The 15,269-nt window shown below is 41.0% G+C and overlaps 3 protein-coding genes across 5 annotated transcripts; 1 reads left to right on the top strand and 2 right to left on the bottom strand.

Moving 5' to 3' along the window:
- Positions 1 to 5,365: 5,365 nt before the first annotated feature.
- On the bottom strand, positions 5,366 to 6,808 carry LOC128862817 (40S ribosomal protein S11). Of its 2 annotated transcripts, XM_054101573.1 has the most exons (5): positions 6,782 to 6,808; positions 6,302 to 6,424; positions 6,038 to 6,163; positions 5,740 to 5,945; positions 5,366 to 5,542 (listed from the first exon to the last, which is right to left on the bottom strand). In XM_054101573.1, the coding sequence occupies exons 1-5, from the start codon at positions 6,791 to 6,793 to the stop codon at positions 5,419 to 5,421; spliced, it is 591 nt and encodes a 196-aa protein (XP_053957548.1). In that variant the 5' UTR covers positions 6,794 to 6,808; the 3' UTR covers positions 5,366 to 5,418. The 2 variants fall into 2 exon arrangements, with proteins under 2 accessions (XP_053957548.1, XP_053957547.1); XM_054101572.1 differs by lacking the exon at positions 6,038 to 6,163.
- Positions 6,809 to 10,396: 3,588 nt separating this feature from the next.
- LOC128862800 (thioredoxin-related transmembrane protein 2 homolog) lies at positions 10,397 to 11,496 on the bottom strand. Its single transcript, XM_054101544.1, has 2 exons — positions 11,434 to 11,496; positions 10,397 to 11,366 (listed from the first exon to the last, which is right to left on the bottom strand). Exon 2 carries the CDS (start codon positions 11,338 to 11,340, stop codon positions 10,504 to 10,506), a length of 837 nt encoding a protein of 278 aa, XP_053957519.1. The 5' UTR covers positions 11,341 to 11,366; positions 11,434 to 11,496; the 3' UTR covers positions 10,397 to 10,503.
- Positions 11,497 to 12,113: 617 nt separating this feature from the next.
- Positions 12,114 to 12,984, top strand: LOC128865375 (transmembrane protein 230). Of its 2 annotated transcripts, none has more exons than XM_054105682.1 (3): positions 12,114 to 12,480; positions 12,540 to 12,783; positions 12,881 to 12,984. In XM_054105682.1, the coding sequence occupies exons 1-2, from the start codon at positions 12,295 to 12,297 to the stop codon at positions 12,723 to 12,725; spliced, it is 372 nt and encodes a 123-aa protein (XP_053961657.1). In that variant the 5' UTR covers positions 12,114 to 12,294; the 3' UTR covers positions 12,726 to 12,783; positions 12,881 to 12,984. The 2 variants fall into 2 exon arrangements, with proteins under 2 accessions (XP_053961657.1, XP_053961658.1); XM_054105683.1 differs by having other exon boundaries at positions 12,855 to 12,984.
- The last annotated feature ends 2,285 nt before the right edge of the window (positions 12,985 to 15,269 follow it).

The raw sequence follows: 15,269 nt of genomic DNA, 5'->3' as shown, positions 1-15,269 counted from the left end.
AATGGAAATTGTTAAATAAGACATTTAAATTATTTAATTCCCAGTGCAGCGACCAACCAACAGCTCTTGGTCCCTCGCACAGTCTATTCCGTGTGTCAGACCAGGGTTCCAGAACGTGGCATCAGTCAAGTTCAATTCTTGAAATGTCTGGTGCCACTTTCGGAGGAGTTCTAGCGCACCACCCGTGAGTGGACACGCGACTACATTGCCCCCTGCTGCAGAGCTCTGCACCAGCAACAGCTCTCCGTCGCGCGGCCGCCCGTCAACATCAGGTCACAACAAAATCTGCGGAACGCACAGCAGGACTAACGCAGACAACCTCACGCGTCCCCCACACCCCGTGTTACGACTGTACTCTCGAGAAGCTTCAAGCTCCTACAACTAAACTGGAACGGACTCATGAGTAATATAGACGAGATATTGGACTTCAGAGGCCGACATGGAATCAAGATAGCTGCGGTCCAAGAGACAAAACTGCACGCGACAATGGTGGAGGCCTAGCGTTTATAGTCCACCACACAGTGCAGTATTATCTCATCGATGAAGGCATCGACCACAAGGACAGCGCCTTAGAATGTCAACGTATAGCTGTCCGGTCAGACAATGCCGAGCTCAAAATATTCAACATATTGTCACCTGTTGCCCGGCAGGATATCACCCTGAAATTGGTGCGCTCATCAGAGGTGAAAACCGATTGGTTGTAGTCGACTTTACCGCGCAACACGATCTTTGGCACTCAAACCTACCAAACGATCGTAGGGGACAGCATTTGGCAGAGCAGATAGACGATTCGACAATTAGCACCGCAAACGACGACGCCATCACCAGGGTAGTAGGCAATTGCAGCAGGTCGCCTGACAAAACAATTGCTAGCGATGGTCTGATAAATAGCATAACCTGGCGACCTATGCTATCGATTGCATCATATCACTTGCCCATTATCATCTCGATCGAGAGGACTGCCGACTTTGTTTCCGTCGTTCACCGGTCATACATTAACTTTAACAAAGCTAATTGGGCCGGCTCACAGTGCGGCCGATTCCCAAAAAGCTGGCCAAAAGTCGAAAAAAAAAGTTTCTAGATAGAGTTTTTTTTTCCTTTGGGTTGGCTTCAGTAATGCCTTGAGTAGTGAAAACCGTTCATAGCAACGTCCTGTACCCTAAGTATCCTCTGTATTTTCAGTCGCAACGTGGCCTTCGTTTGAGCATCGTATTACTGTCGATGAATAGTGAAAGTTGTACACATTTGAAAGATTTTGTAATGGAGTAAATTGAACAAAACCAAATGGAATCATCTTCGGAAGGTTAGTAAAATACGAGAAATCTTTAGTACATATCAATACCTCGACACAAAATTTTTAGCTGCAGCAATACGTAGATACATTTTTTGCAACTTTTTTTATAAAATTTGAGTTTTCAAACTGTATAGTAATACAACGCCGTCATATGCTGCTTTGAAACCTATTAAAGGTTACTCAAAAAAGTAATGGTTACTGAATAAAACAAGATTCAGCTGCTACCACTTGCTACCTTGCGACCCCGAAAACATATAAATTTACATGCATCTTGATTATGTTCTAGAATATACGCTATACGGATTTTCAAAATTTTAAGATCAAATTCGTAATCAGCGACCCCGACAACCCCCGAGTACGAAATTTTGAATCAATTACTTAATTTTTTGAGTTTTGGGCAGCTTTTCGGGAATCGGCCGCACTGTGCGCCTCATACCCGCTGGAAGGATCCGGGGCATAGGTCCCAATTTCTCAGCTGAAGCAGCTGTTCCCGGGGATCCTCGCATAAAAGATCTCAATTTGGAGATCCGGCAGCTGGTGATCCAACAAATGCGGACTAAGTGGGAATAACATTTGAAAACTTACAACTTCACCTCTGGTGTGATTAAGCTGACCAGGTCCCTGTCGAACCCGACGAAGCACAACGGCATGGTGGATATCACCTTCAACGGTTGAACTTCATCGGACCCGAAAGACGCAGGAGCTATTTTAGCCGGCAATCCATTCTGAATCCTCTGGCCAACGGATCTAAGCGTCGTGCCACCAGACGGCTACACAAACTTACGAACAACAGTACGCCACCTGCTTTCTTTAGCGATGAGGTTCAGGGGACCAAAATGAAATCGTCTAATGCCATAAGCCCTGACAGACTAAACATACTGATGTTGAAAAAGCTGGATATCTCCCCGATATTGGTGCGCTCATCAGGGGAGAAAATCGATTGGTAGTAGATGACTTTAACGCGCATCACGATCTTTGGCATGTAAATGCTCGTAGGGGACAGCTATTGGCAGAGCAGATAGACGATTCGACGTTCAGCACTGTAAACAACGACGTCCCCACCAGTGTAGTGGGCAATTGTAGCAGCTCGCCTGATATAACAATTGCTAGCGCTGGCCTGATAAATAGCATAACCTGGCGACCTATGCTATCGCTTGCATCAGACCACTTGCCCATTATCGTCTCGATCGAGAGACCTGCCGACTTTGTTTCCGCGGATCACTGGTCATACATCAGCTGATTGGACCAGATTCGCGGAATTTACTGAGGACATCTTCGCAGCCCTACCCACTCCCACCGATGTGCGCGCAGGCGAACGCGCATTCCGCAAGGCGATTACAGCCGCCCCGGCTCGCTTCATACCTGCTGGACGGATCCGGGAATTACGTCCCAACTTCCCAGCCGAAGCAGCCGTTATGGCAAACGAGCGTGACCGCCTACGCCAGGCCGATCCCGGGGATCCTCGTATAAAGGATCTCAATTCGGAGATCCGACAACTGGTCACCCAATATAAGCGGACCAAATGGGTAGAGCATCTGAAGTCCTGTAACTTCACCTCTGGTGTGAGCAAGCTCTGGTCCACCGTAAAGTCCCTGTCGAACCCGACGAAGCACAACGACAAGGCGGATATCACCTTCAACGGTCGTACTTCGACGGACCCGAAGAGATGCGCGAGCTATTTTAGCCGGCAATTCATACTGCATCCTCCGGTCGACAGATCTAAACTGCCAAACAACAGTGCACCGCTTGGTTTCACCAGCGACGAGGTTCAGGGGTCATCAAACACATGAAACCATCAAAAGCCATTGGCCCCGACGGACTAAACATGCTGATGTTGAAAAAGCTGGGTCCATTGGGAGTAGAATACCTCACAAAGGTCTTCAACCTGTCCATGGCTACTCTCATCATTCCTGATAAGTGGAAATTAGGGAGAGTGGTCCCACTACTGAAGCCTGGGAAACTCTCCAACCAAGGGGAGTCTTATCGTCCGATAACTCTCCTTTCCCCAGTAGAGAAGACGCTTGAAGCCCTTCTACTCCCACTCCTCACTGAACACCTGACTCCAGCCCCACACCAGCATGGTTTCCGTAGAGTGCACAGCACCACCACGGCACTAACCGTCATAAACACCCAGGTAAACCGCGGACTAAACCAAAACCGCCCCTGCGAGAGGACTATCCTAGTAGCGTTGGACCTACAAAAGGCTTTCGATACAGTCAGCCACGCCACGGAACTAGATGACATTTTACAGTCGACACTCCCGCCAGGGCTGAAGAGGTGGACCGCGAACTACCTGAGTGGTCGTCACTCGTCGGTAATATTTCGAGACCAAACCTCAAAACAGAGAAAAATAAAGCTAGGAGTACCGCAGGGTGGTGTCCTTTCACCCTTGCTTTTTAATTTCTATATTTCGAAACTCCCCAAGCCACCAGAGGGAGTCTCACTGGTCTCATATGCAGACGACTGCACGATAATGGCGTCGGGCAATGACATTGATGGCCTATGCTCTAAAGTAAACGACTACCTCGCCCGCCTTTCTCGCTTCTTCACTGCGAGAAACTTAAAACTTTCTCCCATAAAATCCACGGCGACTCTTTTTACCACCTGGACAAAGGAGGTCAAGCTGCCACTTCAGGTGCACGTCGATGATACCCCAATACCGACGGTAAATAACCCCAGAATTTTGGGAGTCACCTTTGACAGCTTGCTCTCCTTCTCAGCGCACACAACCGCTATTGCAACGAGAATACAGAATCGCACCAAGGTCCTCAAGTCGCTCGCCGGCAGCACTTGGGGCAAAGACAAAGAAATGTTGCTGTCGACTTTCAAAGCGCGGTTCTTAACTATGCCGCGCCTGTCTGGTCGCCTGGAACCAGTGATACGCAGTGGACGAAGCTCCAGACCTGCCATTAGGGCCGCGACAGGATGTCTCCTGATGTCCCCTATTCAACACTTGCATGACGAGGCGCACATGCTCCCTGTTAAGGAGCACAACAAAATGCTCGGCAACCAGTTTCTGCTTGGGTGTCACCGTAGGCCTCACCCATGCAGACACCTGCTCGAGCCCGAGCCACCTCCCAGGCACATCAGGAGACACTTTCTCAACTACGTGGACGAAACTGACAGACCACTCCAGGATCGGACAGTGTTCAGACAGAAAATTAACGACATTCATCGGGAGACCCTTACCACCTTCTTAAGCTCCCGACCCCCGAATGCCGGAGTCCAACCACCACCTATCGCAGACGAAGAGCTCCAGCTTCCCCGAGAGTCCCGCGTAACCTTGGCACAATTACGTTCTGGATACTGTAGCAGGTTAAACTCCTACCTATCCAGAATCGACCCCGACATACTAAACATATGTCCAGCATGTAAAGGCACCCCGCACGACACTAACCACCTCTTCACATGCCCCATCAAACCCACTCATCTAACACCTCTCTCCCTCTGGACCCAACCCGTCGAAACAGCCAGTTTCCTGGGCCTACCGTTAGATGAGCTAGACGAAGACGACCGGTAATTACACTACACTGACAGGGCGAAGATACTGCTACAACAACATTTGTTTCCGCCCTATGTTCCGGTGAGAATGTCATCTAAATGTATAATTTATCAAAGAAAAAAATAAAAACAAAAAAAGTATCGAAGCAGATTCAAAAAATTCAGGACTAATTTGGTTGTTTGATGGGAAAAAAGAAATCGCATTAATATTGGAACTTTTGGATTAGTATTATAACATCAAAGTGGAGAAAACCTGAAATTCGGTAAGATCAAGTGATTTCAGCAATTAAGTTCATGAACGCCGCCGTGATATAACCATTTTAATTATTAATTTGCTGAACTCACTCAAAGGTAAAAGTAATCAAGTCACAGGACGCTATTCAGTCAAGAACCTACGTATTATAAAAGTTGCACTTTAATCCGAATTTTTAAGCATATACGAGTACATGTTTACATTTACTCCAATAAACAAATATTACGAGAATTAAAACCTGTAAATACTTTAATAAACAAATATTTGAATTCAGAATGAACTTCTAAGGTGCCCTTACTTAAAATCAAATTATCAAGTTTAAATTTTTTTCTTATTTATTTGAAAAGCATCAAGTTAAAAATATTTAAACTTAAAACTTTTTAAAACTCTTTTTAGACCCCTGTCCTTTGCTAACTTTGAGGACGTTGAAACGTACAGTCTTAGAAAGTGGACGACACTCACCGACTGTAACAATATCACCGATTTCGACATCTCTGCAAAGAAAAATAATAATTCTTGTATTTTATCTCACTTTTGGAAGATATCATAAGTAGAATGATTTAAAATCAGTATTTTTAATTGATTGTCAAGTTTTTTCAGCAATTATGTTTCTGAAGACCGTCATGATTTTATCATCATTATGCTTAAGTCAGAATTTTCAATGCACATAAATTATTGAAGATAGAATTACCTGAAGCATGGTGAGCAATGTACGCTCATATTCCTGTGCCGCTTTTCAAAACGGCTGTATTTGCGAACAAAATGTAAGTAATCACGACGAATGACGATGGTACGCTGCATTTTACATTTACGCACGGCGCCAGTCAAAATACGACCACGAATCCGTACATTACCCGTGAATGGGCACTTTTTGTCGATGTAAGTACCATCAATAGCCTAAATAATAATAATTGTACTAATTAACTTTCCTAATGCAATATATTTTTAACACATATAGGAGGCATGCAAGTTGTTTTGGTGCAACTTACTTCACGGGGTGTTTTAAAACCTAAGCCGATGTCACGGTAGCGACGAAGAGTTTTCTTCTTTGTCACTCCAGGCTTAAGTTTTCTGTTAAGGTTGATGCCAAATTGTTTTTGGAACGCTCTTTCGTTCTACATTATTATTAATTTCATTGGGTTCACAAATATGTAATATTTTAGCGTGGATCAGGAACAATACACAATGGGATGTGGCAACACATGCAAATAAAAAAAAGAAAAACAAATTAGTTGTATCATTTAGAAATTTACCTCGGCAGGCGTTCGAAATCCTAGGCCTATATTGCGGTACATACGAAGCCTTCTTTTCACATTTGGTGATTTCCTTCGTATCACCGGTATAGAAAACTGCTTGCTAAAGGATCGCTCAGTTTGCTATGAGATCAAATGTGGGCGGTGAGAACATCAAACACAAGAATTGGAAGTTAGGTTATAGAAAACGAATTTAGATAATATTTAAACATGCGTCTTCAATGGAACCTAATATTGCTCAATAATCTTGTTAAGATACTGAAGAAAATGTGTTTATGAATACAATCTTCCTCACATACATATGTAATCACCGAACCACATGGTTTTCCCAGCACTCATAATATACCCGCAGCAGTACAAATATTTCATAATTTTATATTACAGAACACACACGACTTCTGACAAGATGTAGCCTTTAATTTGTCACTATTTCATTTTAAACAACTCCAAAGAATTGAGCACAAACATTACGCGTCTTACCTGATCAGCCATCTTGGTGGAAAAGAAAACAACTAGAGGAAGTAAGGCCAACGAGTAGCAAAATTTAGTCCACTCGCTACAAATTCTCGTTATAGCTGACTGCAAGGCGTATCTATACAAGGTGGTATCCACAGTGGATTTTTTAAGGTGATGGCAACCACCCAACTGATTTTTTCGCCGTAGATATGAACAACTTCAACATGACGTATTGTTTGTTTTTGTGTGTTTGCATCCGTGTGTTTGCGAATACGTCTACGTATTAATAGTTTATCTATTTTTATTACTCAAATGACCTGTCTGGTTCAATGTAATATTTGAGTAATAGTTGTTCAGCACTTAACTTAAAATTATAATTCAAGATTATGTACGTTTGCTGAGCTATTGGTGCAAATGGAACATTTGTTCGTGTATGCCAATTTATAGACTCGCGGCTGTGCTTTTATTTAATTCATTTACAATTTTTGGATAATTTATTGTGGCTGTACATTGCTAGAATGTGGGGAATCATACAAAGCACTGGTTCGACTCGCTGATTATCGGAAACACGAACAAACACTTAATAATGCAGGCCCACAACAGTTGGCAATGTACTGCTGCATTGAAGCTGGTGACTGGCTTCGAATTATTTTCTCTTTCTAAATGGGTAAGCCGCATTACCAAGGAAAGCGCCATTGTAACGTAGGCGTGGTTACAAGAAAATGAAATGGCTGGTGAGAATAAGTAGTTTCTATACAAGCATCTTCTTTGCTATACGGCTTTTTCTGTAATTTAGATTCGCCTCATCGCAATAAAGCTGCAGGTGTGACCTGGTCACTGTTACAAAAACTCATTTATGATTATGAATTAGGAAATTCCAGTAGCGTACGTAAATATATAGCAAACAACCTGCTAAGTCTCAACGCTTTTATACCGCAATGGCTATATTATGACTTCAAGTTGTCAAATTTAAAACGTTTAATGTTATTTTTTAAAGAACATGCATACTAACAGTTGGCGAATTGTCTAGAGCTGTTGTATTTGTTCCTCAAACATAATCCCTTTAACCGAATTACCAAAACCTCTTTTGGAAGCTGGAAGCTAATATTACAAACCAGGAAATTGTGTCTGCCAGTGAATACATTAGTTATTTTGTTGCACGGATTGAAATTGAATACTAATTCAGATATCGAGTATAAGCAAGTGTGCATAATAATAATTCGAATAATAGGCATAAACAATAATTTGTTTTTTATATCATAGGTGCTTACAGATTTAGAGGACGTCATACAGACCTGTATATATCGATACCGCACAGTGCCCAACAGAGGATAAAATCCAAACGGGTTAAAATAAATGTAAATAAAATTAAATAATTTATTTTTCAATCAATTTTTCAAAGTTTAGGAACTAATGTTCTAAATACAGATTATAAAAATCATGTGGGAAATGTGGCGACTTTTTATATTGTGACAATTTCCAGCATAGTTTTTCAGCTAACTTTTCTGCAGGTGGAAATTAGCTAAACATTTCTCCTCTTTTTTCTCTGCTAACCGCTATAAGAGCAATCAGCTAAGTCGGTATTACGGGATTTTTTTAATAATCGTGAAATAAAATCTTCGGTACTACGATACGGAAGGAAGGAACTTTTCATTTACATGGGGTTCTCATTAGTCGGGATTGCGTTTACGGTGTTCACTGTTTTCAGCATTACCAATTTAAACGCGAAAACAAACAGCTGCTTTTGACGTAAAGTCTACACCAAGCGCAAGAACAAATACAGGTATGTTTTTACTTATATGTGGTTGCCATCACCTGTAATAAATTCGCCTTGGCAGTATCATTATATTTGACTAATTCGCCTTAGGCGAACTGGTACTGCTGTCAAAAACCTTTTTGTTTCTACATTTTTATTCAAATATTTGTAGCAGTTATATTGAAACGCCAAAAATAAAGTTTATCCGTATATAATATAATATTATTGCATTGTTATTTTGAATGAGAAAATGGTGAAATTTGTATTGTGCACAAAAACGTTGATAAGCAAATGAGTCAGTTTTTTCTTTCCTCTCTTTTTTCCTTATGTGTTTGAATTTATGTTTCAGGGGGGTAAAAATATTGAAATATCCTTTCGTGCCTGACAATGTTATGGCACTAAAGAACATATCCGTGTTTGCGTGTAGGATACATTTGCTGCAAAAGACGACCCCATTCATCGCCCGATGGTAAGGATACCATGGATACCAAATAATTATTAGTTTGAAATAAACTAATTTAATGTACGTATTTGCGAACAAATCCATTTTTAACTTGTAAATTAGGAAACAGTTTTCCCCTACATGTAAACCAATTTATCTCCTCATAGCCACCTATCTATTTGGTACAAATATATATACATATATCATTATAACGCTAGCTTTGTGTGGTACAGAACGAATGTAAATCATATGAAAGTTATTCGACAACTTCATGCTCATAGTCAACATCAAATATATAAGTCTTTAAGTAAAGGTATTGAAAAAAGACAAAAGTAGTTTGTAAACCTTTAATTATATCCTTTTTCCAAACTGTTCAGAAAGAAATTATTCTCCTCTTTTGTATTTTAAGAGCACCAACAGTCAGAAACGTAAACGCAGGCCCGTGTCAGCTGATACCATGAAACTAATGAGAGCCCCATGTATATGAATTCTCACCATAAGAATACTATTTTATTGCGTGCTTTCTTCTTCATATACGTAGTATGTAATAAATTATGGGTTTAACGATATTTTATAACGTGAATAATCTATAATAATTATAAGTAATTTTTTTTTGTGTAGATCCAAATATTTTGAAAATTTTATAACTTTAAATTGTTATAGAATAAACTTAAAGAAAGGGATCATTATATACTCAGGGAATGATTAATGGGATGTTGTTGTTGTTGTAGCAGTATCTTCGCTCTGTCAGTGTAGTGTAATTACCGGTCGTCTTCGTCTAGCTCATCTAACGGTAGGCCCAGGAAACTGGCAGTTTCGACGGGTTGGGTCCAGAGGGAGAGGGGTGTTAGATGAGTAGGTTTGATGGGGCATGTGAAGAGGTGGTTAGTGTCGTGCGGGGTACACTAATGATTAATGGGATCGTTCTCACTGGTTTAACCCGAGAACTACACTTGATCATGTAAAATATGTCTCTCCAGTACGTAATTCCGACAATCGTGGGAATGCACACATTTTCGTCAAACTCTGAAACCTTAAATCTATCGACATGCAACTAACAACATTAATACCGCCAGTCATGCCACGTGAACGTCATAATTAAAGACTAACCATCATCCACCTACACAAATGCTCACTCTTACCAAGTTGTCTGCCCTCCTTGTCAATCCGATCCATCGAATTAGCATGGTCCCTAGGTCTAGTGCTAGACGAACTGACAACTGGACAAATTGTATATATGATAGATATTATATTGACCTTGGGTTATCCTTTAATAAACAAATATATATCTTAATATAATAAGTAACGTAATTCTTTTGAAATCTTTGGTATATTCTTACTACATTAAATATTTATGGACATTGATTTATATCAGTAAAACTAACGTAATAAAATGTAATGAGGACACCTTTAGCAAAAGACAATTAAAAATTGCATAAAATGGTTTTTAGTTATTTTGTCTTTATTTAGTGCTGATGTGACAGCCCTTGACCAGATGTAAATCCGGGTCGTTCATCTTATATAGATTAAACTGTTGAGGGAACGCATCTATTGTGATTTTTTTACTGCTGTGGTTGCAGTGGTGATCATCTGCTTGGGCTTCTTTATGGAATTCTCGACACATTCTTTATAAAGCTGGTTCAAGCCAAATGCGGCACGTATATTATCCGCTGAGAAAAAAAATTTTTGTAACTTTCCTTTTGCATCTACGCATGGCCGCCGTTCCACTTCTTTTCCATTTTTAAAACATATAACTGTTGGCAATTGACGTGAAAAACTGCTATCAGATATTCGATATTTTTGTGCTACATCTGGAAAACGGCCAATGTCCACTTTGCCAAACTTCAAATTTTCCAAATTGTATTCGGCGGAAAGTTCAGCGAAAATGGGAGCAAAATTTACGCAGCTTGGATTCCATACTGTATAGAAACAAATCATCCAATTTATTCGTTTGTCTCGAACCAATTCTTCTTCAAAAGTATGCATATTACGAAAGTAGATTATGTGTTCAGGACCACTGTAAGATGGTTCTGGCAATACAGTACTGACTAATACGCACAATAAAAAGAAACCAATGCCGTACCGAAAATCACTGTAAGCCCAAAGAATGGCATTCGCCACCTTTGTGTAGAGGAAAGACGCAGACAGGTAATTAACCATCGTGACGCTTCCTGTTTTGCGTGACCGTATCATAACCACAATTAGTAGAAAAAATAAAATCTCGGTTTCACGGCTATCCAATTCGCACATATCTTCTCCGCGATGCTTAAAAAGTTTTCCACATAATGGAACCAATTTTTTCGCGAGTACATATGAAATTGAAAGAAAAATATTTATCCAATAATACGGCTTTAAAAGCTCACGAAGCTGCTTTTGGAACGACATTGTCCAATATGCTGCAATTGAACGTTCTATTAACAAAATAATAGTTTAATTAATAACATCCGCCTTTTTCATTCTAATAATTCTCAACCATACTTTTCCTTCCACCTCCACTCACAATGAAAATTCAGCTTTCAACAATACATAGCATTGCCACACTTTTGATAAAAACAAAAATCAAAAATAAAAGCTGTGTTCCATAAAGGCGAATCTAGTCAAGGTGGTAGCATTCGAACAACCAACAAAATATTTAAAATTAGAAAGGGAAAGATAATAGAAGGATTTAATGAATGACAAATGGATAAAATTAGTTTGTCGCGCATTCACAACAACAACTTTTCGTCAATCCGTTTTACTGACATTTCAAAATTAGAGAAAGTTGAAGAACAATCAATCAACTACGCTAATGATGTCAGGTTCCTTACCAATACAAAACAAACAAAAGGAGAAGGGCTTTGTGATTGCGAGGTTAAATATTGTTGCTTCTTTTAATCAGGTGATCTTAGTTCTGGGCATTTTTTGACAACCAGCTGGAAGTGTTTTTACTTATGAATCTGTACAATGTTCGTGAATGACCATCAAATTCTTGTTGTTAAATAGTTGATTGTTATTTTGCCAACTACCCGATCTAATTGGTTTTAGAAAAATAATATATACGTAAAACTGCCAAGTAACGGCGGAACGAGTTCGGTGTGAAGACCCATATTGAATCGAAATATATGGCAACTATTTAGCTTGGCATATTTAACTTACATTTTTTACAATTTACGTGCGTACATATGTTTTCCACCTTTGTTTACACTATTTCAGATATTTCAATGATATTTAAACAAAATAATGTAGATATACATGACTTGATGTCAATGAAACTTGCTAGTATTGCTTACGAAACTAAATGAAATTTAAGTATCCTTTTTCTTTAGTGTCTCGAAGTGCAAAATCGAAAAGTTTGTGAAAATGCCTGCAATCCGACGGCACAGAGTGTCTTCTGGAAGCATTCAGGCTTCAGATAGTGACGGTGGAAGGGATGATGTTGATAGCTATGATTACAATTTCCAGGACAGTCAATTTTTTATGAGCGATAAACAAAAACTACCATGGAAGACAATATCGTTCGTGATTTTTTTTCTAATTGTAGGAATGGTAAGCTGTCGCTTTAGTAATATTAAATTCATATCGTTTTTACATGCTTCCATATATAGATTTGCATGACCACAGCAGGTCTGATTTTCACAGAAGTTTTAGACAAAACATACGTTGATCGTGCATCTCCTTTACTTATCCTTGGATCTCTAATGATTATCCCAGGAGGTTATTATGGCTATATATTGGCGTCAATTTTAATGGAACGTGACGGCTTTTCATGGGAAGATATTCCAGAAATTTGATAACCATATTACTAAAATCCACGCATTTTCGAAAAATTTTGACCGTATTTTTATTTTAGTAAGTATTTGAGCTGTGTGATATAATATTAATTCCCTTTAATATAAATATTATAATGCTTCCGTATTAAGGATTGTTAAATATTTTTATCACACAGGTTTATATTAGACACGCGAAAAAAAATTCCAGAAAGAACAACTTGTATTGAAATATGGTCCACTGGTCCTCATAAATTAAATAAATTCTTAGAATTATTGGGTAGTGTTATTGTTATTATTAGACAAGTTTGGTCTCTAGCTAATTCTAAATATCGAACAACAGCCACCATGCACTTTGACATTCGAACCACCAGATCTCAAGCAAAAAAAAAAAAAAACAAAAAAAATAGAAGAGGAACTCAGCTAAACCAATTACAAATATAAAGAACATACTGGGTGGCGAATTGAAGAAGCAACTGGTATAAATGAACATATATTGACCATTCCCGTGGCAGCCGGTTCTACGTTACCGGAATTACTCGGCTTTTTTCAAGGGCTGCCGCCCCAATAAAATACACCTGTCTAGTGCACCGTATCTTACTCCTTCCATCGTAACAGGAGCAATCCTATCCAGCAACTTTGCGTGCAACACAACTCCCCTAATATCGACCAACACCAACCCTAGTGCGGGGACAAACTAGCAACTCTTTGTCGCCCGCACAGTCTGTTCCGGGTGTTAAAGTATCTCGGAACTAGACACCAGTCAAATGCAATTCTTGCAATGGTAGGTGCCACTTTCATCGTTGCTCTTGCCTGCGCACCACCCGTGAGTGGACACGCGACTACGTTACCCTCTGCTGTAGAGCCATGCACCCGAAACCGCCCCTTCTGGTGCGGCTGCAGCAGGTCCAGGGCAGAGAACCTTACGCGTCCTTCACACCCCGTGGTTCGACTATATTCCCGAGAAGCTTCAAACTCCTACAACTAAACTGGAACGGACTCATGAGTAAGATAGACGAGATAGTGGACTTCATGAGCCGACATGAAATCAATATAGCTGCAGTCCAAGAGACAAAACTGCACGCTAGCTTCCCCTGATTACCAGGGATGGCTATAACGTGCTTAGAAAGGATCGCGAGCGAGACAATGGTGGAGGCCCAGCGTTTATAGTCCACCACACAAAGCAGTATCGTCTCATCGATGAAGGCATCGACCACAAGGACAGCACCTTAGAATGTCAACGTGCAGCTGTCCGCTCAGGCGATGGCGAAATTTATAACATATATATACCCCTGCCACCTGCTGTCCGGCAGGTTATCACCCTGATATTGGTGCGCTCATCAGAGGTGAAAACCGATTGGTTGTAGGTGACTTTAATGCGCATCACGATCTTTAGCATTAAGCCTACCAAACGATCGTAGGGGAGCTCGAAATTTATAACATATATTTACCCCCTGTCACCTGCTGTCAGGCAGGATATCACCCTCATATTGATGCGCTCAGCAGAGGTGAAAACCGATTGGTTGCAGGTGACTTTAATGCTCATCACGATCTTGGCATTCAAGCCTACCAAACGATCGAGGACACAATTTGGCAGATCAAATAGACGATTCGGCATAACGCCTGACATAGATAGCGTAATCTGACGACCTATGCTATCGCTTGCCTCAGACCACTTGCCTATTATTATCTCCATTGAGAGACCGCGGATTACTGGTCACCCAACATAAGCGGTCTAAGCGGGAGGTGCCACTTTCTTTCTCCTGTGATGAGGTTCAGGGGGCCATCAACAACACCAATGCGTGAAAAGCCATTGGCCCTGACGGGCTTAACATGCTGATGCTGAAAAACCTGGGTGCATTGGCAGTAGGGCATCTCCCATGGGGTTTCAATCTGTCCATGGCCACTCTCATAATTCCTAACAAGTGGGAATCAGGGAGAGTGGTGGCACTACTGAAACCTGGGAAATCGGCTAACTAACTCTTATCGCCCCATAACTCGACTTTACCCAGTAGTGAATACTCTTGAAGCCCTCCTTCTCCCACTCTGCACAAAACATCTGGCCCAAACCACACACCAGCATGGCTTCCGAAGAGTGCACAGTACCACAGAGAACTGCCCTAGTAGCGTTGGTCCTGAAGAAAGATTTCGACATAGTCAGTCATTCCACGCTATTAAATGACATTATAGAGCCGACACTCCCTCCAAGGCTGAGAGGTAGTCCGGGAGCTATTTGAGTGGTCGTCACTCGTCAGTGATCTTTCGAGACCAAATCTCTAAACAGAGGAAGATAAGGCAAGGTGTTCCGCAAGGTGGTAAACTTTCACTCTTGCTTTTCAACTTTTATACATCGAAGCTCCCCCAGCCCCCCAGAGGGAGTCTCCCTGTTCTCCTACGCTGACGATAGCAGGATAATGGCGTCAGGCAATGACATTGATGGTCTATGCGCCAAAGTGAACGATTACCTCACCAATCTTTCTCGTTTTCTCTGCGAGGAATCTACACCTTTCACCCACTAAGTCCGCGGCGACCTTCTTTACTATCCATAGAAAGGAGGTCAAACTGCAG

This window comes from Anastrepha ludens, chromosome 5 (assembly GCF_028408465.1).
Source record: "Anastrepha ludens isolate Willacy chromosome 5, idAnaLude1.1, whole genome shotgun sequence".
NCBI classification, from domain to species: domain Eukaryota; kingdom Metazoa; phylum Arthropoda; class Insecta; order Diptera; family Tephritidae; genus Anastrepha; species Anastrepha ludens.
This window is presented reverse-complemented; position numbering and strand designations above follow the sequence as displayed.

What these genes read in the sequence shown, in the direction of transcription:
- LOC128862817 (XM_054101573.1), bottom strand. An exon ending in GATTTCGAACGCCTGCCGAG is followed by an intron (nt 6,164 to 6,301) that starts GTAAATTTCTAA and finishes ATAATAATGTAG; the next exon opens with AACGAAAGAGCGTTCCAAAA. An exon ending in CATTGCTCACCATGCTTCAG is followed by an intron (nt 5,543 to 5,739) that starts GTAATTCTATCT and finishes TTTTCTTTGCAG; the next exon opens with AGATGTCGAAATCGGTGATA.
- LOC128862800 (XM_054101544.1), bottom strand. Translation starts at nt 11,340, where the DNA reads ATGTCGTTCCAAAAGCAGCTTCGTGAGCTTTTAAAGCCGTATTATTGG.
- LOC128865375 (XM_054105682.1), top strand. Translation starts at nt 12,295, where the DNA reads ATGCCTGCAATCCGACGGCACAGAGTGTCTTCTGGAAGCATTCAGGCT. An exon ending in TTTTTCTAATTGTAGGAATG is followed by an intron (nt 12,481 to 12,539) that starts GTAAGCTGTCGC and finishes TTCCATATATAG; the next exon opens with ATTTGCATGACCACAGCAGG.